This window comes from Musa acuminata, chromosome BXJ2-6, assembly GCF_036884655.1.
Source record: "Musa acuminata AAA Group cultivar baxijiao chromosome BXJ2-6, Cavendish_Baxijiao_AAA, whole genome shotgun sequence".
In the NCBI taxonomy this organism is placed as follows: domain Eukaryota; kingdom Viridiplantae; phylum Streptophyta; class Magnoliopsida; order Zingiberales; family Musaceae; genus Musa; species Musa acuminata.
Window position 1 is genome coordinate 18,372,876 of NC_088343.1, and position 27,520 is coordinate 18,400,395.

General features: G+C 37.6%; 2 protein-coding genes across 2 annotated transcripts; one reads left to right on the plus strand and one right to left on the minus strand.

The window, feature by feature from the left end:
- Positions 1 to 126: 126 nt before the first annotated feature.
- On the minus strand, positions 127 to 10,089 carry LOC103974550 (nuclear transport factor 2B). The gene is made up of 2 exons (XM_065113290.1): positions 9,700 to 10,089; positions 127 to 493 (listed from the first exon to the last, which is right to left on the minus strand). The coding sequence occupies exons 1-2, from the start codon at positions 9,994 to 9,996 to the stop codon at positions 419 to 421; spliced, it is 372 nt and encodes a 123-aa protein (XP_064969362.1). The 5' UTR covers positions 9,997 to 10,089; the 3' UTR covers positions 127 to 418.
- A 5,007-nt stretch (positions 10,090 to 15,096) lies between these two features.
- Positions 15,097 to 25,520, plus strand: LOC103974551 (heavy metal-associated isoprenylated plant protein 7-like). The gene is made up of 5 exons (XM_065110915.1): positions 15,097 to 15,450; positions 15,561 to 15,850; positions 20,687 to 20,858; positions 20,986 to 21,073; positions 25,243 to 25,520. Exons 1-5 carry the CDS (start codon positions 15,442 to 15,444, stop codon positions 25,518 to 25,520), a joined length of 837 nt encoding a protein of 278 aa, XP_064966987.1. The 5' UTR covers positions 15,097 to 15,441.
- Positions 25,521 to 27,520: the final 2,000 nt, after the last annotated feature.

Sequence of the window (27,520 nt, forward strand, 5' to 3'; positions counted from 1 at the left end):
AGCAGTAGTTTCCCTCAGCACCAACTTCTCCAAATTCAAGCAGAAGGTTGGGAACCAGCATCAAGAAAGAAGAAAAACAACATTGTGCTGACAGTTCAATAAACACATCAATGGCAACCAAAACACTGGATCAAGTGCCACCAAGAACAGCACATTCAGGACCAATCTTTGCATATAAATGCAATGCAATCTGTCTTGTCAAACAGAGGGACAATCAGATACATAGAGAAAATACAGATTCACCCATCTGCATCTGTAAAAGCTTCAAAAACATTTTCAACCATCCACCACCCAACCAGAAGGAAAATAAAACAAGCAAATAGAGGAAAACAATCCCTCTCCCAAACCATGACCCATCACAACAGCAACAGTATGTTACACCCACCTAGTGCCTTCCAGATATAGTTTAAAAGATATTTTAGGCATAGTTCAGACGGAATATGTCATTCAGCACATAGAAGCTTCCTTGAGGTGTTGGCATCAGATGAAACATCTACAGCAAAAACACACAAACCAATCATCTCACTTGGGGAACAGAACTAATACAAGTCATCTGCTGTCATAATCCAATGCAAATAAACAAAATCAGATGACACAAAACCATTACCAGAAAAAAAAAAAAAGCCTTTTTGGAATAACAGCTGAACTATATATCAAATATATGAAAGATATAGTGTTACAAAACCTGAAATGGAAAGAGAGCAGAGGAGAGGAGACTCAGCTGTCTGAACTATGAAGCTTATTTATTATAAATCTTCTATATTTTCTGAAGGATAAGCACTTAACATGATGTTAGTTGCCTGAGCAAAACAACCTGGTTAAAGTGCCATATATTTTCAGTTTTTAGATATTTATTCTTTTAAAATAGTTGAGACTTTATGGCCTTTTTGTTGTTGTTGGATCCTTTTATGAGACACCCATAATAGCCTTCTCATAGAAGTATCTAGAAATGCAAGTTTTACCAATACATGAAGGAGAAGATCTAGTTATGTTGTTAAAAACATTTTTCACATCTTTTAATGCATTGCTCAAGTCTTCCACCTCTCTTCTAATCCATTGAACATAGAAAATCCAGAGCAAGCACCTCTCCTGTTAGGCATGGTTTCAAATACTGGTCAGATGGCACAACATGTAAACTGATATTTATTGGTCCATATAGCTTGGTGTCAACTGGTATCATTTTTTGTTATCTGTTTTTCAGTTATGTCAAGCAATACAAGTTGGTTTAGTGCTGGTCCAATAAGTTACTGAAACCGAAATCAGATCAGTATTTAAAACTTGACAAGAAGAAGATTCTGCCAACAGTTGACTGGACCACGGAAAAAAGAACAAAATGATATAATCACAAGGTATGAAGAAAGAAAAACGATGCAACAAAAAATACACTTATTAGTAGTAAAATATAAGGCTTTTGCTGATAATGTTCCTTGAAATGAATATTTTATTATAAACAATCCTACATAAAAGTGCTATCGATCAGCTTTTATTGGTATAAGGACTGCTAATGATTGCACAACAAAGTTCTAGTCATATGTTCTATCATCAGCTTCAGCTTGAAAATAACTTGCAAGATACAATCAGAGCAAACTTAGCATATCACAGTAACCTCTTTGTAATTCTAGTACAATAAACCACATTTTTCCCAAAACTTTCACATATAGCCTACAAAATAGCATGAGACCCCTCATTGACTCAAAGATAGCATATCAAGGTCCGCCTTGATAGATAGGTTTAAATAGAAGAATCAAAGAGAAAGAGGCAGAGCAAATGATCAAAGTAAATATTGAGAAGTAAAACAAGCAACTAACATATAAGAAAACATCAGGCTCTCATTCAGAATTATATAGAAGATGACATGGTAGTCACCCAAACTCAATAGCAATAATGAACCCGGAAGGGAATAGTCTACCCATACTGCAGAATATTTCCTTGGGCTCAGCTTGCTACAAAGCCCATTAATTTATTATTATCAAGGTCAATTACTATTCATCCGTGACTCCACTTTCCACCTCAATCTTGAGAGTCAGAGAGACTGGGTGGGACACCCCACTCGACTTTGGTCTTCTTGCAATTCGACTTCTTGGCGGATGCCTGAATACCTTCTCAGCTATCTTTGGGCTCTTGCGCATGTTGCTCAAGACCGAGTCAAGCTAACAGAGGTATCACCGACGATTACACCATTAGTGTGTATGTATGTATATTTAGAAGATCCTTTCTTCTAGCCTTGAATCCCATATTAAATATATTAGAGTACAATTCTCCAACCCAAATTAAGACATCTAAAGTATCTTGAGCTCATAAGAATAGTTTGTATAGTAGTAAAACTCAAAATGGACTTTTTCAAACTCATTCTAAGGAGACCAAAAACTGTTGTATGTAAATTTTTTATCAACATCTAGAAAAAAAATCTATATCATGTAAAAAATGTTAGGAACGAGGTCGGCACTAAGAGGGGGGGGCGAATTAGTGCAGCGGTAAAATCACGTCTTCAAAAACGTTTCGTTTCGATAAAACCGGTTTCGTAAAGATGTTAACTTGAAATTGTACGAAAATATAGTGAAGGAGGAATTCAGTTTGCAATAAGGTAAATAGCAAGAAGTACATGCAAACCAGATTTTAGAGTGGTTCGGTCATCGTAACCTACATCCACTTCGTCGATTCCTTTTCCGTCGAGGCCATCGGCATCCACTATCGGTCTTTCTTCAATAGGCGAAGACCAACCATCTTTTACAACTTGATTCTCATTTTACCGGGTTTAGGAGATAACCCTTACACCCCCACTCACTCCTCTCTCAAACTATTCTAACACTTAGAACTTTGAGAGGAGCTCACACAAGATTGCAGCAGCGTTTCTATCCTTTTTTTACTCTTAATACTTGTGTATTTTAACCAGGGATGAGAGGGGTATTTATAGGCTTCAAGTTGATTCAAACTTGGAGCCTAAAAACATCTCATCCCGGGTTTCCCGGGCACGGGCGGTACCACGGCCTGCGTTGGGCGATACCATCGCCAGTGTCAATCTAACACTGACACTGCATTGGGCGGTACCACCGCCTGACACTAGGTGGTACCACCGGCTGCAGCCTCTCGAAGGTTGTGTCTGGGCGGTACCACCGCCTGACACAATCTTGGAGACCGTGCCACGACGGTGTAATCTCTTGGGGCACTGTTTGGGCCTTTTTATTGGGCCCAACATAGTTCTTACATAGGCCCAACAGGCCCCTAATTGGGTTGACCCAAATCTAAACCCAATTACGTGCTAACTACGATTACTAAGACATATTCTAAGCTAAACAAGTCTGTAAGTCTTGGTTTCTTCCGACGAACTTCCGACGATCTCTCGGCAATGTTCCAGTAGACTCCCGGCAAGCTCCTAGACTTCACGACGATCTTCTTGGCAAGTTCCGACGAGCTTCTCTAGCAAGCTCCGAGACTTCTCGGTTGGTTCCTATAGGACTTCCGACGAACTCTTGAACTCCCAACGAAATCGCGTCCTTCACTCCGAGACTTCATTTTGCTTTATGTCTTGCTATCGTAGATAATCCTGCACATGTAAAAACATACTTCGATCTAAACAATTAATACTAAGCATTAATCATGTTGTCCGGCATGTCATTGGTCCCTCGACGCTTTGTCCGATTCTTCGGCGCATCGTCCTCTCTTGCAGCCTATTGCCTAATCGACTAATTGACTCTACAACTCCGATATCCTTAGCACAATATCCGCTCTTCTTGGCCCGATGCCCAAATCTATGGCCCAAAGCCTTCTGTCGATACGTCGACCGATCCACCGGCTCGACGTCCCTTCTGTTATGTTTTCCCCCGGCTCAACATGATTCTTCCTGCTTTAATTGTCTCATCCTGATCGAAGTATCCTACGTCACTCAAAACGCAAATTAAATCATAAACACTTATTAATTGGTTTCATCATTAAAATACGAAATTCAACAATCTCCCTTTTTTTATAATGACAACCAATTGATGACGGAGTTAATCTTCACTCTCGGAGTTTAAACAAACTCCCCCTATCAATATATTATATGATAGAAACTCTTGGATTCGAAAATCCAAGCAATATGTTATCATAAACTTATGCATAACATCATACTTCTCTCCCTTTATCATCAACAAAAAGGAGAAGTGTCACTTTCAAATATTTGGACATACAAGTTCAAATTATTATATAATAAATATTATTTTCAATTTTATCATTATACAAGCTAGTAATAATTTTACAGCATTTTAAAACTTGCAAGCTAGCAATTTTGAGATGTTCAAGAAGGCAACTTTTGCTTCTTGAAATATGCAAGTTAGCAATCTTTGCTTCTCTTTTGAAATGAGCAAGCTAAAATATTTTTACATCTTTTTGAGTTGTGCAAGCTAACAAGTTTGCCTCTTTTCATTATGTACACGCTATAAATTCTTTCTCCCCCTTTGTCATTGGCAAAAAGAAAGGAATAACAAAACAATGATGCAATTCATCAATTTTCAAATTATGACAAAAATAAAGTGTCATTCTTATTTCAATATGTCATAATTGAGATAAACCTTAAATTTAAATTTAATTCAAGTCAATGCAATTTTAATCATGATTCTCATACATGATATGCAATACATCAAACACATCATCATAATAAAATCATAAGTATTGCATGCATCATTTTTGAATATGCTAGCAACTTTGCTTCCTAAAAAGTTTTTCTCCTTTTAATTTGTGAGCTAGCAAATTTTACACATGAAAGTTGGCAAGATTTTTGCATCTTTTTTAGATGAGCAAGCATTTTGCTTCTTATTGAAAGATGCAAGCTAGCAAAATTTGCTCACCCTATGTCATTGTCAAATAAAAGGGAAGAATACAATGTTGTGATTCTTTTCCTTTTTTATCAATCTTCACATCATGACAAATATAAAGTATCCTTCTTAATTGCAATATGGTATCATTTCATAAAATGATAATTGTTGACTTTCACATCATAAAAAAAATCATAGTATTGCATGCATTCATATCATCACATGAAGAATATCAAGAAGAACTTGGTGATAAGATAAACTTCATAAATACAAGGAATTTTACAAAACCAAAAAATCATATCATGAAGGATGAGAACATGTGAATACCAAAAGACATGAGTCATTTTGACAAATCTCCTCTTAAATATTCAAAGAGAAATCTTAGGAGATCAAATAATAAAAGATATTCAAATAAAATTTTAAGTCATGAATTTTGAAAAAGATATTCTCTTTAGTAAATCGCAAAAGGAAACGTAGGAGAAAAAGATTTCAATTCATGCAAAAGAAATCTTATGATTCATATAGAAAATCTCAAGTAATTCCAATAAACCAAAATCATGATTTTGATAGAACTCATTCAAATTCAAATCATTAAAATCATCAAAATCTCAACATTTCTTTCAAAAGATTCAAAATGGCATAAATAATTTTATTGATCTCTTAGTAAAATAAATTGATAATGTAGGGATTGAGAAGTTTTCAAGAAAAATGCTTTCCTCTTTTTGTTTCAACTTATTGATTAATTTTATACATGTGTGTTCTTTTCTTTTATGTCAAATCAAAACATATATCATTTTTAAAACCAAAAAAGAACTTTCCAAAGATCGCAAAAACTATCATGCATAATTTCGTATTATAAAACCATTAAACATGATTTCAAATCAATATGCTCAAGTTTTTGTATGAAAACCATCCATCTTGTTTAAAACCGAAAAAGCAACATTTGATCATGAATAACTTCAAAGTCTCATGCATAGAATAAAATCATCAAGCATGATTTCATTAAACATAAATCATCTTCAATCAAAATCATGAAATCATCAAGATACACATTAATGCTTCTTAAACTAATCTTGTTAGGCGTACAAGCATTAGATTTATATCTAACATTTTATTACATTATTACATCATTAAAACATCAAGCATGATTTCATAAGGCATTCAAAATAATTTTATTTGTTTATCATAAAACGTGCAATTTTCATGATTATTTTCAAAATTACTAACATGATCCCAATTTTTTTAGCATTTTCATTACATTATTAAATATACAATTTTCAAGAAAAACAATTAAACTAAATAAAAAATAACTCATGAAAAAATATCATGTAATTTCGAAATAAAGTAAGGGTATATTTTGATTACCTCATCGTCGAATGCCGGCCGTTAAGGCGTAGTTTGCCACCTTACCTTTGTTGATTTGTCCTTCTTCTTCGGATTAGCTCATTTCATCCAAGATTGCTTCCTTCTTCTTGCGTTCATAATAAGTAGTTACGTTCTTTTTAAGTTTATTTTTGTTCTTCAACTTTTGTTTCATGAACTTTTTAAATTTCATAGTAATGAGTTCAAGTTCACCATCACTTGAGCTTATGCTCGAGTGGTCTTCATGTATTCTAAGTCTGAAATCCTTCTTGTCCTTTAGAAGATAGTTCTCATGTTCATCAAGTGCCACATTAGTCATTTCATAGGTCATCAAAGACCCAATTAGTTCTTCAAGTGGTAGGTTGTTTAGGTTTCTAGCCTCTTGTATTGCGGTTACTTTCGGATCCCAACTCTTATTAAGATAACGTAAAATTTTGTTTACAATTTCAAAATCCGAAAAACTTCTGCTAAGTGACGATGTCCGTAAAACAGGTGTACATATCAACAATGGTTTCACTTGGCTTCATTCAAAAAAATTCAAAATCATACATTAGAAAGTTAATTTTTGAATCTTTTAATCTACTTGTGCCTTCGTGAGTGGTTTCAAGAATATGCTAAATGTCGAAAGTCGTTTCGCATAAAGAAACCCGATTAAACTCGTTTTCGTCTAAGGCGCAAAATAGAGCGTTCATAGCTCTAGCATTTAAAGAAAAAATCTTATTCTTCAAATCATTCCAATCTTTCATTAGAAAAGAAGACCTTTTAAAACCGGATTCGACAATATTCCATAAGTTCAAATCCAAAGAAAGCAAGAAAACTCTCATTCGAGTTTTCCAATATGTGTTGTCCATCCCATTAAAAAATGGATGATGTATGAGAGAGTGACTCTCTTGAAAGCCGAAAAGAACCATTTCTTTTTGGGTGTTCAACAAAATATAAAAAACGAGGCTCTGATACCAATTGTTAGGAACGAGGTCGACACTAAGAGGGGGGGTGAATTAGTGCAGTGGTAAAATCACGTCTTCAAAAACGTTTCGTTTCAATAAAACCAGTTTCGTAAAGATGTTAACTTGAAATTGTACGAAAATGTAGTGAATGAGGAATTCAGTTTGCAATAAGGTAAATAGCAAGAAGTAAACGCAAACCAGATTTTATAGTGGTTCAGTCGTCGTGACCTACATCCACTTCGCCGATTCCTCTTCCGTCGAGGCCACCGGCATCTACTATCGGTCTTCCTTCAATAGGCGAAGACCAACTACCTTTTACAACTCGATTCTCCTTTTACCGGCTTTAGGAGATAACCCTTATACCCCCACTCACTCCTCTCTCAAACTATTCTAACACTTAGAACTTTGAGAGGAGCTCACACAAGATTGCAGCAGCGTTTCTATCCTCTTTTACTCTCAATACTTGTGTATTTTAACTAGGGATGAGAGGGGTATTTATAGGCTTCAAGTTGATTCAAACTTGAAGCCTAAAAACATCTCATCCCGGGTTTCCCGTGCACGGGCGGTACCACCGCTTGCGCTAGGCGATACCACTGCCAATGTCAGTCTGACACTGACATTGCACTGGGCGATACCACCGCCCAGACCGACGGTACCGCCGCCTGACACAGTCTCGGAGAATGTGCCACGACGGTGTAACCTCTTGGGGCACTGTTTAGGCCTTTTTATTGGGCCCAACATAGTTCTTACATGGGCCCAACTGGCCCCTAATTGGGTTGGCCCAAATCCAAACCCAATTACGTGCTAACTACGATTCCTAAGACATATTCTAAGCTAAACAAGTCCGTAAGTCTTGGTTTCTTATGGCGATCTTCTGGCGAACTTCCGACGATCTCTCGACAATGTTCTAGTGGACTCCCGGCATGCTCCTAGACTTCACAATGATCTTCTTGGCGAGTTCCGACGAGCTTCTCTGGCAAGCTCCGAGACTTCTCGGTTGATTCCTGCAGAACTTCCGACGAACGTCTGGACTTCCGACGAACTCTTGAGCTCGCAACGAAATCGCGTCCTTGACTCCGAGACTTCATTTTGCTTTATGCTTTGCTATCGTAATTAATCCTGCAAATATAAAAACATACTTCGATCTAGATAATTAATACTAAGCATTAATCATGTTATCCGGCATGTCATTGGTCCCTCGACGCTTCGTCCGATTATTCGGCGCATCGTCCTCTCTTGCGGCCTATTGTCCAATCGGTCAGTTGACTCCGCAACTCCGATATCCTTAGCACAATATCCGTTCTTTTTGGCCCGATGCCCGAATCCATAGCTCGAAGCCTTCTATTGATATGTCAACCGATCCACCGGCTCGACGTCCAATCTTCTGATATGTTTTCCCCCGGTCCAACATGATTCTTCCTGCTTTAATTGTCTCATCCTGATCGAAGCATCCTGCGTCACTCAAAACGCAGATTAAATCATAAACACTTATCAATTGGTTTCATTATCAAAATACGAGATTCAACAAAAAATGCTTTATCAACAAATAGATCAAACATGTCTTGAGACAATCTAGTGGCTAGTGCATTGTTGAAGACATAGGTCTCATGTTTCAGGTTAGAGTCGTTTAAGAAATCCTGTATGCATTTAGTGTAATAGAAGAAAATCATTTTTTTAATAGAACAAACCTAGGCCCAATAGGAATAAATGGTAGCCTAATCTAAAATCTGATAGAATTAAACATAATAAGGTTAGACTCTAGCTAAATCATTTGATAAAGTAGGGCCACCAAGCAGCCATTAACAGACCCTATGTCACTAAAGTTATCAGTGCAGCAGCATGAGAGTTATTTTTTAAAAGTTTCACAACGGAGGGTAAATCTTTATGGCAACAGAACGATCATTTAATGCTCATGAACACTTTAATTCAAGGATCTCATCCTCCCCTTGGCATCGTATGGTGCACCCTAAAGGGGTTTATGATTTCCAGTGAATGTAATACAACATTCAAAGTGGGCGTGTTTTGCCATCCATGCTTATTTTATCTGTGAATGGAGCTTTTGCAAATGCGAAGAGAATTTGATTGCCTAAAATTACGGGCACTGCAATCGCAGAAGAAAATTTGTAGGTTAGAGGCCAATTTTATTACGCTTGCTTGCAACATCACCTATGTCCAAATCGTTACTAGGCGACTTTGCAGGATGCAATGACAAGCGCAGACGTAGCTCCCTTTTACCGCAAATCCCAAAAAGATCGTCAAGCACAACTATGAACAAGCTGTTGGCAACCCGAAGAGCCAAAAATACCAAGTCAGATCAACACCATTAAATAAGACTAAAGAAACGCATCAAATGTGAAACCGTGTATCAGATTCTCGCCATCATTATAATATAAACCCCAGAACAATAGAATGAAAACAGAGCATTCCCAAAGAAGAATAGAACATCAGATCTATCTGAAGAATTCCAGGAAAAAGAAAAGGAAAACACGATCCATCAGCGATCTAAATGGATAAAGAAATTATGGAGACCGGCCGATCTAATCAAATCGAACGACTAAGTGACGGAAGGCGCTCATAGATAGAGAGAGAAGGTAGAATACCTGGCTGAACTTGAGAGTGTGGGATTCGCCGGCGAGCTGTAGGGATCCGCTGACGAAGACGAGGACGCCGCCGGCAGGGCCGGAGGGCTGGCAGTCGACGGTGGAGATGGCATGGGCGCACTGCTGGAAGGGGAGGGAAGTGAGCTTGGCGACGATCGCGGCGGCGCCCTGGATCTTGTCGCCTTCGAAGGTGAGCATGGAGGCGTCCTGGTACAGGCCCCCCAGCGCCGCCCGGTTCCCATCGAACGTCCGGTAGTAGTGCTCCACGAAAGCCTTCGCTACCGCGTCCGGATCCATCGCCGCCGCGGCCGTCACAAAGATCCCTCTCTGTTTTTCCCTTTCTCACCCTTTCTCCTCTTTATATACGCTCCGCGAGAGAGGCAACTGAAGACGGACTGCTGCTTTTGCTTGACGTTGATACTATTAACAATAGTAGAGTGGGGGAATCAAAGAGGTCATGCCCTGAGCCGGGCTTTTAGGCCTAACAACAATACGCCCAGCCCTGCCCTGCCCGGCCCGGTTTATTATATGAATTTTAAGTCTAATTAGATACTAAAACTTGACATTATCCATTCAACACAAAAACATTCAAAAACCAATTAGCTTATTGTTCCATAATTTTTTCTATCACAAATTAAACTTCTAAATGTGTTTGTTGAAACATCATATGAATTGTTGTATAATTGATATAGCATCATGGTAATTAAATCCTTCGATATATGATAGATACTGGTTAGAATAGTTTGTTGGTCTAGAAATATGATTCGAAATAAATTAAGATCATATTCAGTATTTATCTCTATAAAATATCAAATCTCCTTTGTCTTAAGATGTCAAATCTTATAAGTTATATCGAGGTCATACTCGACAAAACTCTTCCGATGTTTAAGTTAGTTTCGATTACGAGGTATCGACAAAAAGTTGAGTTCTTTGAAGTCGAATATACTAAAACCTAAGAATTTTAGAATGATATAGAACATACAAGGCCTTTTATAGTTTGGTTTTATAATCATTTCCTTAAATATGTATATCAATATTGATGATTATATTTCTTTTCGATCCTGGTGTGATTATGTCATATTGAATCTAAAAGATTTATAATAATCATGAATGCTGGCGTCCAACACCATATCAATCTTATAATATCATGATGTTAAAGAAGATAATATCAGGTTCTTAGACATATGATGTCAAAATATTGTACCAAAGTGTCGATTATACAACAACTTGAGTATCACTAATAATAGTAATATTATTTTGTTGGTATGTGATGTCGAATATTGATCAAATATTAAAATAATATTATTGTTTTGATTATAAGTATTGAGATGTCAAAATATTGATGAGATGATACTAAAGTGTCGATGGAGGTCAACTATGTACTAGTGTGTTGGTTGCATTATTATTTTCCTATCATTAATAATAATAATATTATTTTTTCATCATTAACTTTGTCGTCAGCAACGTCACTAGTTAATTTGAGGTCTAATCAATATCAACTTTTATTACTTTTAACAATGTACTCTTTTTTTTTATCTTTCTTAATATATTTAATTTATATTACGTACCTAGTGTTCATTCCTTTTTTTTTCTCTCATTTGTAGATCTTCTCTAAACACATCTAAAGCACCTATTGCAAACTTTTATCAAATTATTTTTTAAAATTCATAGAAGAAATATATTACTTCACTATGTAAAAAGATTTCGCAGCATCCTTCTATTCTGCAACTCCCCAAATGGCCTAGAAATATCTGTCCACCATAATTGTATGCAGAGGTTGAGTTAGAGGAAAGTTAATGGCAGGTCCCAGGCATAGCCAGTTTAAGGTACAACTTGCTCCATTCTTACCAAGTTATGTGAGCAGCAGTACACTTGCCTACTGCAGGTGGTCACGACTGCTGGTCCAGGAGTTGGCCAGATGAACAGCCAAGTAAAAGCAATGCCCCACCTGATGCAGGAAGAAGAGCTGCAGACTCTGCACACTGACTCATCTTCCCGTCTTTAAATGTTATACACAACAAGAGGATGGATGGATGGACAAAAGCGCAATGAAGTGGAGAGGTTACAGATTGTGGGTAGTACATTCAATTATTCTTTGAGGTATTCTTCACCACATGATCATGTTCATTGTATTTTGAAGATAACTCTCTACTTTGGTCTTGTTATTGCATATCTTGACAACTCTACTATCATACAAACTATGTTTATCATCAGCAATAGCTTAAAATTTGATTCATAACTGGATCAATATCATGCTCGACATTCTAATTTGATTGATAATATTCATCTATACCAATATATTACTTCTATAATTTGTTTAACCTACTTGTAGGAACTATCAGAACAAATTAGATCCTTCAATTTGATTTATTCTTTTCTCCACCTCGAACCCTAGTCAACAATGCATCAATTGGTCATGTATGTCTTGTTAACTTGCTACGATTTAGATTTGCTTGATTATGTGCAAATATAAGCATTATGAACTCATGTTTGACCTTTTTCAAGATGAATTCTTAGTGGATTATTTTATTTTAATTTATTTTATTTTATTTTATAGGCAATCAAGCACTACATACGGATTCAGTAGTAGGTTTAGGTAAATAGAAATAAAGACATTTGGGTCTTGTTTGTGGATATATAGAGGTCTTAAAATCATGGGAGATATGACCTTAAGATGGTAAATTCTTGATTTAATGAGAGAAGATGTAATGTTTATGAGAAGAAATAAGCATGACATATATGATTATACATAACATGAAGCGATAGAATGGAGTCACATGGAATCTTATAAGCATCGTATGAGAGTAAGATGACGTACATGATTTGCAAATGATAGATAGGACATGAAATGATATGATTTGATGTTATTGCGTAACATGCTATGAGTCTGTCTATATGGGTGTCTCTAAAGATGTATAATCTGCCACTCTTATATAATTTTTTATATACTAATGTATATGCTTCTTTAAATTTAATTTATTATAATAAAGTCAATAAAACAATAAATTCAATTTTCAAAATATAGTAAAAATATTAAATAAAAGATTGTATAGAACTAATAGAACAATAATAAATTAGCTTTTATAGTCTAATATAAATTAAAAAATCGTCCTCATAGGTTTCTGTATTCTGATGTAGTGAAATAAATTATCTTTAAGAATACTTCTACTCATCTCTTTTACAAACATCTAAATCAACAACTCAGACTGACTTGAAAATTACCTTTTCAATTCGAGTCAATTAAAATACTTAAATGATTCGAGGACTTAAATAGTGAATATAATACTCTACAAATCTATTTAACCATAAAATTAATCATAGTCAATAATTGTGTTTAAATCTGAAATATTCATATAATTTAGATTTTTTTTATTGTACATATAAAAGTAGATAAAAGAATGCATTTCTCAAAGCTTTGATTATGGTGACATGATGATGGAGCAAGAGGATAGTGTTTTTACTAGATTATATTGAAAATAGAGCAGTAGAATCACTCCAATTTAATATATCGAACTCCCAAGTAGCTCAAAAGAATACGATGACCAAATAATATATGAATATATGTGAAAAAATACAATGTCAAGTCTACTTCTATGTTCTCATAGAGATATATAGCTCGAACTGCCTTCCCCTTAATTGTTTGATATTATTTCATGGGCGATAACATCATAAGCTCGTGAAGACATCGATAAGGATTGGCACTAACTGTCTTCAAGATTCGAGACATTTGAGAGAATTATTGGCCTCAAACAGCTTTATCTACCAAAGAGTTCATAAGATAGCTACAACCTCAGCATGAAATATTCTCTCTCTCATTGTGACATAAATCGTTCCACTATAATTCTCATAGAAGTGATATATGTCATCAAACATGGATCATTTCACGTCATCTGTCATCTAATAAATTAATGACCGTGATCATTATTAGACGTATAATAAAGTCTTACCACCAAAATGGTCATTCCAAGTGATTAACTTATAATCAAATTGAAACAATCAAGACTGCTATTTAAGATGCATACGATAATGAAAGCTAATATTCAACTACGCCAATGATTTGGCTCAAACTGCACACTCAAATTAGGTGCAAATTTTAGCATGTGATCCTATATTACTTATTTGTTTTGACATCATAGTGTGGATGCCCACAGAGAAGATAAGATATTGGGTGGTGCAGAATAATTTAATCACTATGCAACTATTATAGCAGTTAATAAACCTCTATCATTAGTGATTTAGATATTGGCTTTGATGTCTACTTTTTTTCTAATCACAAGTCATATTCCAATCATAATTCCACATGGGAAGAAGTACAAGCTATCTTGGTAGTTAAAAACATCAATAAAAGATGAACTACATTGCAAGATATTTGGATTTGCTGTACCACATATGCTTTAACTAGCTTTGATAAAGTATGTGTCCTTGTTACAAGTTGGTTTAGAACAGTAAACCATGTCTAGCTTTGATAAAGTATGTGTCCTGTTGTCAAATGAAAAAGCAATTTGATGGAGAAATTGTACTATGATAGTACTTAGCTTGCTAAATTATGTTTTTAATTTCTTTCTTGGCACTTATTCCAAAGAATATAAGAAAATAAATATTACTAGGGTATTCAAATCCAATTAAAAAATCAAATCGAACTGATGCAGAACTAATTTGAACTAGTTCACCAATAGTTTAATTTTAAATATTATAAATAATTTTGATTCATAACTACTCTTTCTCGATTTGATTAGTCACCAAATCGATTCTAATTTATAAAATACTATATTGAGTTCATTATCCCTTAAGTTCCTAATCGATTCAAGTCGATTAATCAAATCAATCTAAAGGTCCTAAAAATCTAAAAACACTAAAATTAGGCCATATTACCTAATTTCAAAGTCATGATTTTACAAATGATGCGATCCCAATTTCATAAATTTTATTATATCATACCAATTGGACAAAAGTTTTGATTCAATTCAGTTGAATTGAATCAATTCTGAATCGAACCATTTTATTGGTATTTTAAATTATCTAAACTTATAATCCGATTAATGGAACTAGACTAGATTAATTTGTTTCGGTTCAAACCTATTTTACTTTAATTGAATCAAATAAAAAATCAACTCGATTCGATTTTACCCTTAAGGATCCAAATGGAACTGATTTAAACGCTATTAGGATTTAATATAGGAACTCAATTGACTAAAAAGTCTCTCTCAAATATGAAATGACATCATTTGGCTGAAAAGTCTCATGATCTCTCGACATAAAATGACATGATCACTCCCTATCCCATGAACGCATCTAGCATCAGGTAAATGACAAGAATAATTAATAAATATATATAATTGTAATTCTCTTTATTAAAAACTTCCTAAACTACAAAAAAAATAAAGACGGTAGAAAGCATCCATTAAATTGCTATACTGGGGACGTAGGAAGCAGGCTATACGGTGAGGCTTTCAAGTTTCAAATGGAAGGAATCCATGCAATGAATGGTGTGATCGCGAGTCGTCGGAAACGTGTAGTACGTGAACCAGTGGACGTCGCATACTAGTCTTTGGTGCTTGCACACGTACGTGTTCTCCTGCTCTCAGACGCCCCCTCGCACGTGCTCCTCTGTCTATCTTAAGAGAGAGAGAGAGAGAGAGCAGCGCCTGATTCTATAGCAGAGTAACGCCTGCAGTATCGCTTTCCATCGCCGGTGTTACAGCTTGAGCTCTGACCAGCGACTGAGTACCGAGCGAGAGGGGGATGGGGGAGGTGCAAAGCTGACTTCTTTTCCTTTTGTTTTTCCGCTCTCCTAATATTTCGTTTCTTTCATGAACTTTGTGGTCGATGATTTAACTGAAAAGATGGTTGCCGTGTTGCAGAAGGAGAAGAAGCCGGAGGAGGGTAAGAAGGAGGCGGCGGAAGCGAAGGAGAAGCCCGAAGCGAAGGACGAGGAGACGGAGGCGAAGGCGGACGAAAGGAAGGACAGAGGTGGCGGCAGGGAGGAGGAGAAGAAGGAAGGTGGTGACGAAGAGACGAAAGCGGAGGCACCCGCGCCTCCACCGCGGAAGGAGATAGAGATGCGCGTCTTCATGCACTGCGAGGGATGCGCCAGGAAAGTTAAGCGCAGCTTGAAGGGACTCGAAGGTGACGAGGTTTCTACGTTTTCGTTGTTTTCGTTGAGTTACTTGGATAAAAATCGGATCCTTTTCTTCTGTTGCGGAAGATGGTGGCAGTTGAACTTGATAAGAAGAATAAGACAAAGCTTCAATCTTCTATATTTCTCTTAAGAAAAATATTTTACAAGTTTAGAAACTCTCTTTCTCTCATGACGGGTTTATATAGTCTCCAAGAATACATTACATTAATTATATATATTCAAGATGAATCATTCTCTTTCAAGAAACCTTTTCAAGAATCAATAATCAATTTGACTTATTCTTCTATAGACTTTTAATTCATTTTTTCTTCTTGATGTAATGAATCACCCTCTTGATGCAATGAACCTTTCTTTTGATGAAATGAACATCTTTATGTTACTTGAATAAGCTTACTTCCAACATTCTCCCCCCTTAAACTTGTTCCATCTAGCATGTCAAGTTTCTTTCGAAGTTGTTGAAATATTTTAAATTTGAGAGATTTTGTAAGTATATCAGCCACTTGTTCACTTGTTTTGACATGATGTAGCTCCACTTCTTTATTTTTGATATGATCTCTTATGAAATGAAATCTTGTATCGATATGCTTCGATCTTTCATGATAGACTGGATTCTTGGCTAAGGCAATAGTTGATTTGTTATCAACATAAATCTTAGTTGACTTCTCCTATGGCATATGAAGTTCTTGGAGTAATCTTCTTAATTAGATTGCATGACAAACACTAGAAGAAGCTGCTATATATTCTGCTTCACAACTTAATAGAGCAATGACCCGTTGCTTTTTTGAAGACCAAGTGAATGTAGCTTCACCAAAATAAAATACAAATCCAATTGTACTCTTCCGATCATCGTAGCTTCCGGCCCAATCATTGTCACTATATCCTATAAGCTCCAACTTTTTAGATGATGAATAGAACATTCCATACTCAATTGTTCTTTTAATATATCGTAAAATTCTTTTAGCGATATTTAAATGAGATGTCTTAGGAACTTCCATATATCTACTTATTAAACCAACTCCAAATAATATATCAGGTCGAGTGCATATCAAATACCTTAAACATCCAACTAGACATTTATAATAAGTTGGATTAATGTATTTACCTTCACCTTCCTTAGTCAACTTGGTGCCATATTCAACAGGTGTATCTGTAGGATGATAATCTTCCATAGAAAACTTCTTTAAAACCTCCTTTGTATAATTTTCTTGTGAGATAAAAATTTCTCCATTATCTTGTATAACTTCAATACCAAGGAAATAAGTCATTAAGCTCAAGTCGATCATCTCAAACTTCTTTTTCATAGAGTACTTAAAATCTTTAATCATGGAGCTACTATTGCCTGTAAATATTAAATCATCTACATACAGGCATACAAACAAGATATCTCCATTAGAGTTAGATTTCGTATAGATAGCATGTTCATGTGGACATTTAGAAAAATCATTTTGAATAAAATAAGCATCTATTCGAGAATTCCATGCTCGTGAGGCTTGTTTAAGCCCATAAAGAGCTCTCTTTAACTTATATACTTTGTCATTTTATTCTTGAATAATAAAACCAGGGGGTTATTGAATATATACCTCTTCTTCAAGAACTCCATTAAGAAATACTGATTTGACATCCATTTGTAAAATTTTTCATTTCATTTGAGCTGCTAGAGAGATAAGTAATCTTATTGTCTCCAATTGAGTAATTGGCGCAAATACTTCTTCATAGTCAATCTCATATTGTTGTTTATATCCATTTGTAACCAATTTGGCCTTGTATTTTTTCACCTCTCCTTTTGCATTTATTTTTATTTTGAAGATCCAATTAACACCAATAGCTTGGTGGTCTTCTAGAAGTGTAGTAAGCTCCCATATATTATTTTTGTTAATGGCATGAATCTCTTCATTCATAGCTTGTCGCCATTTTTTATCTCTATAAGCTTCTTCGAAGGTTAATAGATCATATCATGCAAAAAGACAAAATAAAGAAAGTTCATCATTGTTAGTATCAATCCTTCGAGTCACATCATATAGGTCCTGAATCGGTCTTGTCCTTCTTATAATTGGACTTCTTGAATCATGTGACCTAGTTGATCTAGGTGATGATTCCGGCAAAGCTATTTCGGTGCTTGCTTGTATTATATCATCTTCTTCTAAAGCTACAGCTTTCTTATGCTGCTCATCACTTTTCCAGTTCCAAATCTATTGTTCATCAAACTCAACATCTCTTGACATCACAAATTTATTTGTGATAGGATTGTAGAGTTTATAACCATTGGAATTCTCTGGATAACCTAGCAAAATGTATTTCTGACTTTTATCCTCCAATTTTGTTCTCTTTTCTTCTGGTATCTTGGCAAATGCAACACTTCCAAAAATCCTCAAATGATCAACTCTTGGTTTTCGTAAGCTTCATGCTTCTTCTGGTGTAACATTACCAATTCGCTTTGTCGAAAACCTGTTAAGCAAATAAACTGCATAAGCAACAACATCACCCCAAAATTCTTTCAGAATTTTTCTTTCCTTTAACATGTATCGGACCATATTAAGGATAGTCCTATTTTTTCTTTCTGAGATACCATTTTGTTGAGGTGTGTATGACATGGTGAATTGATGTAGAATTTCATTATTTCTACAAAAACTTTTAAATTCATTTGATATATATTCACCACCCCTATCTGTTCTTAAACATTTAATCTTACAACAACTTTATCTTTCAACCAAATCCTTAAATTCTTTGAATTTGCTTAAAACTTCTTTCTTTTCTTTTAATATATAAACCTATGTTTTTCCACTATGATCATCAGTGAAGGTAAGAAAATACCTGCTTCCTCCAAGTGATACTAGATTAATAGGGCCATAAACATCTGAGTGCACCATATCAAGTTGATTCCATGCTCTTTTTGTCTTTCTTACTTTGAAAGGTTTTCTTTCTTGCTTACCCATGACATATGCTTTACACAATTTTGTTGGACAATCAATTTTTGGCATTCCTATCACCATATTATACTTCTCTAGAAGTTTCAAAGCCTCAAAATTTAAGTGAGCATATCTAAGATGTCAAAGTGTAGAAATATCCTCAATATCAGCTTTAAAACAATTTGATTGATAAAAAATACTTAAATGCAGAGGAAACATTTTATTCTTTGTCATTTTCACATGTGATATCAATGTTTTATTTTTGTCACGAATTGAGAGAGTCATATCTTTCATCTCAATTTCATAACGTTTTTCAAGTAATTGTCCCAAGCTTAGAATATTATTTTTCATATCAGGAACATAATAAACATCTGAAATATATAATTCCTTGCAATTATTAAGTTCAAGGAGAATTTTACCTTTACCTCTTATTGGTCTTTAAGACAAATCACCAAATGTAATATTTGCGGAATAACTTATATCCATTTTTGAAAATAACTCTTTGATGCCACACATGTGATTTGAAGCTTCTGTATCTATATACTATGTCATAGATTGATCCTCTTTCAAATTATCATCTCATTAGTCAAACTTGATTTTCGTTCTTTTCTTCCTCAACAAAATTTACCTTATCACCTTGATTGTTAGGATTATAATAACATTCATAATAGTAATGTCCATACCTTTTGCAAATATAGCATTATATTTCAGACCTTTTAGAGTTTCTACCATGTCCACGGCCTCGGCCACGTCCTTGACCATAACCTCAACTTCTTTGGCTAGAATTTTCTCTAACATCTTCATTATTTGGAGATTCTTGATTAATCTGATTTCTACCTCCTCTTCCTCTTTGTCCTCGTCCTCTTCCTCTTTGAGAATTTAATTCTCCTTTATTTTCAAGAGCAAACTTAGCTTGTAGTGCATGCTCCATAGTTTTGTCTTCTCCTCTTTTTGTAATCCTTTGTTCATGAACTTGAAGGAAACATAAGTTCTTCTAAAGATATTTTTTCCAAATCTTTAGATTCTTCAATCGCAATAGTAATAAAATCAAATTTCTGATCTAGAGATCTCAATATTTTTTCTATTACTCTCTAATCATTTACTTGTTCACCATTTCATCTCATTTGATGAACAATAGAAATGATTTTTGAGAAGTAATCAGAAATAGTTTCAGAAATACCTTGTTGTAATTTTTCAAACTCGGCTCATAAAACTTGTAGACGAAGTTTCTTTACCTTATCAACACCACCGAATGCCTTTTGAAGCATTTCCCAAGCCTTCTTTGAAGTATTTGCTAGAGCGATGATGTCGAACATTGAATCATCAAGCCCTTGGTAGATCGTGAACAAAGTCTTTTTCTCCTTCTTCCTTCTTTCTTTGAGTTGTTTTCTTCCTTCTGCATTCATTGCTCCTTCTTCTGCTGGACTTAGTTTAGTAAATCCATCTTCTACAAACTCCCATACATCTTGGGAGCCTAGAAGAACCTTCATTTGGATGCACTATATGTCATAATTTTCTTTTGTCGATCTGGGGATTTAGAATTGGATGACACTTGAGGAAGAGGTCATAGCTTAATCTATGCTCTGATACTAAATATTGAACTTGATAGGAAGAGGGGATAGAGTTATCATACAGAAGAAGAGTAGGACAAGCTTCAATCTTCTATATTTCTCTTAAGAAAAACACTTTACAATTTCAGAAACTCTCTTTCTCTCATAACCCAACATATGAGGTTTATATAGTCCCCAAGGATACATTACATTAATTATATTCAAGATGAATCATTTTCTTTCAAGAAACTTTTTCAAGAATCAATAACCAATTTGACTTATCCTTCTATAGACTTTTAATTTATTTTTTCTTCTTAATGTAATAAATCTTCCTCTTGATGTATTGAACCTTTCTTTTGATGAAATGAACTTCTTTATGATACTTGAATAAGTTTACTTCCAACAATGGCGAAGGGGAAGAAGGCGACGAAGGACCCGACGGAGGTGGTGGAGAGGGTCCAGAAGAAGACCGGGAGGAAGGTGGAGCTGCTGACCCCTCTTCCTCCGCCGAAGCCGGAGAAGAAGGAAGAAGAGAAGCCCAAGGCGGAGGAGGAGAAGGAAGAGGTCAGCCGTATCTGTCTTCTGAACCCAGTCATTTCCCCACGAGAGTTCCTGGTTATGGTTTCGCTCTGCTGTGAGTTAAATGTCAAGTAGTGCTTAAGTTTTCCTTCTGCTGCTGCTTTACGGACAGCCACAAGTGATCGCAGTGGTGATTAAAGTACACATGCATTGCGAGGCCTGCGCGCAACAGATAAAGAAGAGGATATTAAAGATGAAACGTTCCCCTGCTTCTCTTTCTTTCCTTCGCTTTAAGATATACCATCTTTTTATCAAAATCTGATCTCATTTTAGTAAACTAATTCTTTTTCCATCAGATTCAACAGGATGAATATACTGAGGCGCTTTGCCCTCGCAATCCTGTTGTTTAAATATTTGATTCTCCATCTCACCAAAAGAACTAAAAACCCTGCAAATATTCATGAAAATTTAAAAGCCTATCTCTATAATTTTAGTTAATGTACGTTATTGGCTTCATTATGTTCGATAGGAATTGACTTGTAAGATGAACATTTTGATAAGACCCTAAAATCTTATCATGGAAGAAAGATGAGAAAAGGGATGATCACTTCGAGGGGATCGGCCTCCTTAATCGCTTCGAGGGGATCGGCCTTCCTTGATCGCTTCGAGGGGATCGATCCACCTTGATCGCTTCGAGGGGATCGGCCTCCTAGGGTTTGTCAAAAGACAAAATAGTATTTTTCATAGATTACTGAAAAGAAGCAGTTACATCCCTATTTATAGAGTTTCACCTAGAGTCCATCAGAACTTGAACTCTAATAATAAATAAATATTAAATAAACCTCTACTTGATTCTAACTGAACCAAACAAACTCAATAAATAACTGGACTAAACAGACTCAATAAACATTATTCAAAAGCTTAGAAAAAGGATCCTAACAGTTCCTCCCTCTTCAAATCAGCCTTGTCCTCAAGGCTGAGCAATATCAATCTCGGGGAGTTTGTCTGTTAGCATTTAGTCATAGGCTATCTGCAACGCATCACAACCCGTTGATCAAGTAAGTATGGTCTCCACTTTTTGACAGTATAAGCAATAGCTCGATCTTTCAGTGTAGTAATCATTGTAAGAAATTCCTAGCCTTTGCTATCATAAGTTAAAATCTGTCCATCAGCTTCAAATATATCACATCCTTCAATGTGGTGGGCTAATTGGGCTGCAACTTTCCTGTCTATAAAATTATTAGTGCTATCTGTATCAATCAAAATAGTGACAGGTTGATGCTTCAAAGTTCCTCCGATTTTCATAGTTTGTGGGTTAGTGTATCCAGCCAAAGCATGCATTGTATGTGTGATGGCTTCAATATCTTCATCAATTTTCATACCTTTATGATCGGAGTCCAACTCTTTTACTTCCGGTTCCTCTCTAATTGGCTCAATCATCAGAAGTTGCCCTTGTTTACATCGATGCTCCATACTCCACTTTTCATCATAATATAAACCCTTTGCTGATCTTTCCTTAAGTTCTTCTTGGGTTAGTCTTCGGGTGTCAAGGCTTTGATTGGGAATAGATAAGGCTGGTGGCTTACTGATCATCTGGTTATTGTCACTTCTGTTTCCATGATTTTCCCTGTTGATTTTTTTCTCATGTAGATGTGCGAATGAGATCGCAGCTATCATAGTGCGAGGTTGACGAGCCTTAACTTCACACCAGATCTCTGGAATAAGACCTTCAATAAATTTATCCAGAAGTTATCATTCCGACCAATCTCTAGCTTGATTTGATAATCTTTCAAACCTACTCTGATATTCCAACACTGTAAAAGTCTGACAAATTTTTTAGAGCTATCCATCCACCTTCATGTATGAGTAAATTGTGTCACAATCTTGGGGCCCTTTTCTAGTATTTCCAGATCTATGCAATATAGAACTTGAGCTCCCACCTTGTTGAAATTTACTAAAGCTCCCCAGTAAATCCTTTTTGAAATCATTAAGTACTTCTTGTAACCGGTTCTCAATTCTAATTTTCAATGCTTCCATTTGTGCTTTCATTGAGTTATCGGTGGTCATTTCGTAAGACTGCAAATCTGTAATCTCAACTCCTATTTTTGGTGTTGGTCAAGGGCATCAATCACTGCCCTATTCGGTGCTGCTGTTGTGACGCAGTCGGTGGCAACACTATGAGAATGAAGGGTTGCTACGAGGATGCAAGGATGTAGCTGCGGTCGCTGCGTGGGAAGCAGCGATGTTTGTTGCGGTTGCTGCGTAGAGGGATCGCTGTTGCTGAGGGCTTGGAGGCAACGATGGTGGTGCGGCTAGGGCAGCACCGCCAAGGGCTCACCGCTGCGATGGCTGTGACGGCACGGATGGAAGGCAGCTTTGCTATGTTTCTGTCACACTGCGGAAGGAGGCGCTGGTGAGAGGCAACGATGCTTGTTATAGTCGCTGCGTGGAGGGATCGCTGCTGCTGAGGGCTAGGAGGCAGCAATGGTGATATGGTTGGGGGCAGCACCGGCAAGGACTCGTCGCTGTGGTGGCTGCGATGGAGAAAGAGTTGCTGCCATGTGTTTTTGTCACTGTGTGAGATGATAGCGCCGAGGCTGAAAGGTGACGGTTGAGACTGCTGTGACCCAAGGAAGCAATCGCTGAGCAGCCGGGTTGAGGCTGCGGTGATGCCAACCAACAACTGCAGCAGTGGAGGCAGAACAAGAGGAAGGTGGCGTTGAAGCGGCCGGGGTTGAGGCTGCAGTGGTGGCAACCGGCGGCTGCGGCAAAGATGCAGAGCAAGGCGGCTGCAGCAACGGTGCAGATCGAGGGGGTTGAGGTGAAGGCTGCGGTGGCTGGCAGCAGTAGTCGTGGCAGGCTGGGCGGCGAGCGGCGTCGTCGCTGGCTGGGCAGCAGTGGAGACGGTGGTGGCAACCGGCGTTCGCAGCAGCAAGAGGATTGCCCTGTTTCTCGGTCACAAGGGGGCAGAGCAAGGGGGAGTGGCGGCGGTCGTTCTTGCCCGAGCCAGGGGGAGCGGCGGCTGGGAGGCGAGCAGCGGTCGCCGCGCGGTGGCTGGCAGTGGTGGTGGGTCGGCCGGAAGGCGACGGCGCTCGAGGCGTGGCTGCGATCGATGAGGGGCTGCGGCAACAGAGGAAGCTCTGTTTCTGCAACCGCTGCAAGGAGGGGCTGCGGCAACCGGCGGCTACGGCTGCGGTGCCGGCGGTCCTTCTCGCTCGAGCGAGATGGGGACGCAAGGAGAAGAGGTCGCTGGCCGGGTGATCGAGCGGCGGCGATGCGGCTGGGAAAAGTGGTGGTGACGCGGCTGGGAACAAGGGCAATCCGTGAGTTGCCCTGTTTCGGTCGCCGCGAGGAGGGCGACAATCGGCGGCTGCGGCTGCGACCCAAGGGGAGGCGGGCGGCGTTGGAGAGGCAGCGGTGGTGGCGCGGCTGGGAGCAGCGTCACCAACGATCGCCGAGGAGGAGAGGTCGAGCGGCTGCGCTGCGACGCAAGGGGAGCCGGGCGGCGGCAGTAGGGCTGGGATGGACGCTGGCAGCGTCGTCTCCTGGCCGGGGAACAGCGGCGGCGGTGGTCGCCGGCCGGGAAGCGGGGCGATGGTGGGCGCTGGCCGGAGAGCAGCAGCGGCGGGTGAGCTGGCCGGAAGCAGGGGACGCAGGGGTGGCCGCGGCTTCTTCTTCCTCTCGTGTTTTCCTTTTTTTATTTTTTTTATTTTTATTTTTATTTTTTATTTTTTTTTTAGCGAGATGGGGCAACGAGGAGGTCGAGTGGTGGTTGAAGGTCGCTGGCCGGGGAAACAGCGACAACGGTGAAGAAAGAGTTGTCTTGTAGTGGTGGTGGGGAAGAAGGGAAGCAAGGCTGCGGCGGGCTGCGCCAAGGATCGTCGCTCTGATACCAATTGATAAGACCCTAAAGTCTTATCATGGCTCTAATACCAAATGATAAGACCTTAAAGTCTTATCGTGGAAGAAAGATAAGAAAAGGGATGATCACTTCGAGGGGATCGCCCTCCTTGATCGCTTCGAGAGGATCGACCCTCCCTTGATCGCTTCGAGGGGATCGACCCTTCTTTGATCGCTTCGAGGGGATCGGCCTCCTAGGGTTTGTCAAAAGACAGAATAGTATTTTTTATATATTACTGAAAAGAAGCAGTTACATCCATATTTATAGAGTTTCACCTAGAGTCCATCAGAACTTGAACTCTAATAATAAATAAATATTAAATAAACCTCTACTTGATTCTAACTGAACCAAACCGACTTAATAAACAACCGGACTAAATAGACTCAATAAACATTATTCAAAAGCTCAGAAAAAGGGTCCTAACACATTCTTCTTTTCGATTCGAGATTGAAATCAAAGATGCGAACTTTTTGAATCCATGTCGACGCAAGCTTCGACTTTTATCCCGTCCATGCATTTTTTTAGTAGGGGTGCTGTCGGTGGAAACGGATCTAAAAGCCTCCCAGGTGACGGTGAAGGGCGCCTTCGTAGTAGAGAAGTTGGTGGAGTACGTGTACAAGAGGACCGGGAAACACACGGTGGTGGCAAAGCAAGAGCCGGTAAAGAAGTCAAGGGAAGAGAAGAAGACTGACGTCGACGCCGCCGGTGGTGATGCGGCCAAGGAAGAGAAGAAAGCCGACGAAACCTGTTGGGTCCAGCCTATATGTGGGTTTGGACAAATGAGCCTTTGGAGCCCAAATCAATAATTAAGAGATATAGGGTTCGGTGAAGTGGGAGTGCAGTGCAGCGTGCAAGAGTGTGCACAGTGAACATGTGCGGCGACATGCAGAGAAAAGAGGAGAGAGAAATAGAGAAAGAAAGTTAGGTTTTCGAGATTTCTATTTGACGATCGGTGGCTAAACGTTGTCAGTTTTGGCCCAAATTTTATGTGGAGAATCCTTGCAGCAAACTCTACAATCCTAACGGTGTTGATCTACAGTTTACCCTCTCTAAAGTACTTTCCTGTTATATTCACTTTGTGAGACCTAAAATTTTGTGAGACCTAGAATTCTCTTACGAGGAGATCCACTCTATGTGATGAAGATAGGCTATTCTTGAGGCAAGATCTATGATCTTGATGTTATTGTGATCATCTAGTCATCTAGAGAAGATATATTGTAAACCTGTTATCATTATTATTGATAGTGGAAGTTTGAGGTGGACTATGGTCCCGTGGTTTTTCTCACATTGGGTTTTTCATGTTAAAAAGATTTGGTCTCACTATGTGATTGATTATTTGCTCTATTGTTTATGCTGTGCTGGTTGATATTTACATTTGGATATCAAGTTGGTATTTTGATGAGAAACCCATTTTGATACACAAAGAGGGAAAAGAATATTCCGCTTTAACAAGTTTTTTCCCAACAAGTGGTATCAGAGCTACAGGTTATTTGGTGCTAGTTTTTCTTGTGTGATTGAAATGGAGCAATCAGATGGTATGATTAAATTGAACTCATCAAATTATTCCACTTGGAGGCGTCTGATGGAAGATTTGCTCTATTGTAAAGATTTGTATAAGCCTATCAAGGTTAAAGAAAAACCTTCTACTATGGACGATGAAGAATGAGAAGTTCAACATAGAAAAGCTATTGCCTATATTAGAAGATGGATGAATATAAACTTGCATGAGCATATTTCAGATAAAACCAAAGCTGATATTGTTTGGCAAAGGTTAGAAAACATCTTTGCAAAAAAGATAGTGGGAAATAGAATTTCTCTCCTCAGAAGACTTGTAAATTTGAAGTATAAAGATGGTGGTAACATTGTTGAGCACATAAGCCTATTTCATAGTCTTGCAAACAAGTTGGTTGCTATGAAAATGAATATAGATGATGAGATGCAAGGATTATTATTTCTCAACTCTTTACCAGAAAATTGGGAAACGTATATGGTGACTATTTGCAACTCCACGCTAGAGGAAACTCTAACTATAGATATGGTTAAAGACAGTTTGCTAAATGAAGATGCCAGAAGGAAAGAACAGGGTGAATCTTCTTTTGGTGCATTTGTTACTGAAAAATAAGAAAGACGTGGAAGAAGTCATAGCAGAAATCCACATGGATATAGAGGAAGATCCAAGTCTAGAAGAGATATCAAATGTTTTCACTGTAATAGGCCAGGTCACATGAAGAAAGAGTGTAGGTTTTGGAAGCGAGAACAGAATGAAATGAAGAAAAATGAGAAAGAGACCAATACAGTTGCTGCTGAAGGTAATATCACTATTGTCTGTGATGAAGGTTGTGTTAGTCTTGTAGCTTAGGACAGTAATTGGGTAATTGACTCTGGTGCTTCATTTCATGTTACTTCTCATGGTGATTTCTTTAGATCTTACACTGTTGGTGACTTTAGTAATATCAGAATGGGAAACAGTGATACATCTAAGATTGTGGGTATTAGAGATATTTGCTTAGAGACCAGTATTGGGAGCAAATTGATACTCAAAGATGCAAGGCATGTTCCAGATATTCGTCTTAACTTAATATCTATAGGTAGACTTGATGATGAGGGTTTTGCACACTATTTTGTTGAAAGTAAATGGAAACTCACTAAAGGTTCTCTGATTGTGGCAAAAGGAAAGAAGATTAACTCTTTTTATGTCATGTAAGTTAAGCTACACAAAGGAGATATTAATGCAATTCAAAAAGGTGAAAGTATAGATATTTGGCATAAGAGGCTTGGTCATATCAGCGAGAAGGGACTTCAAACT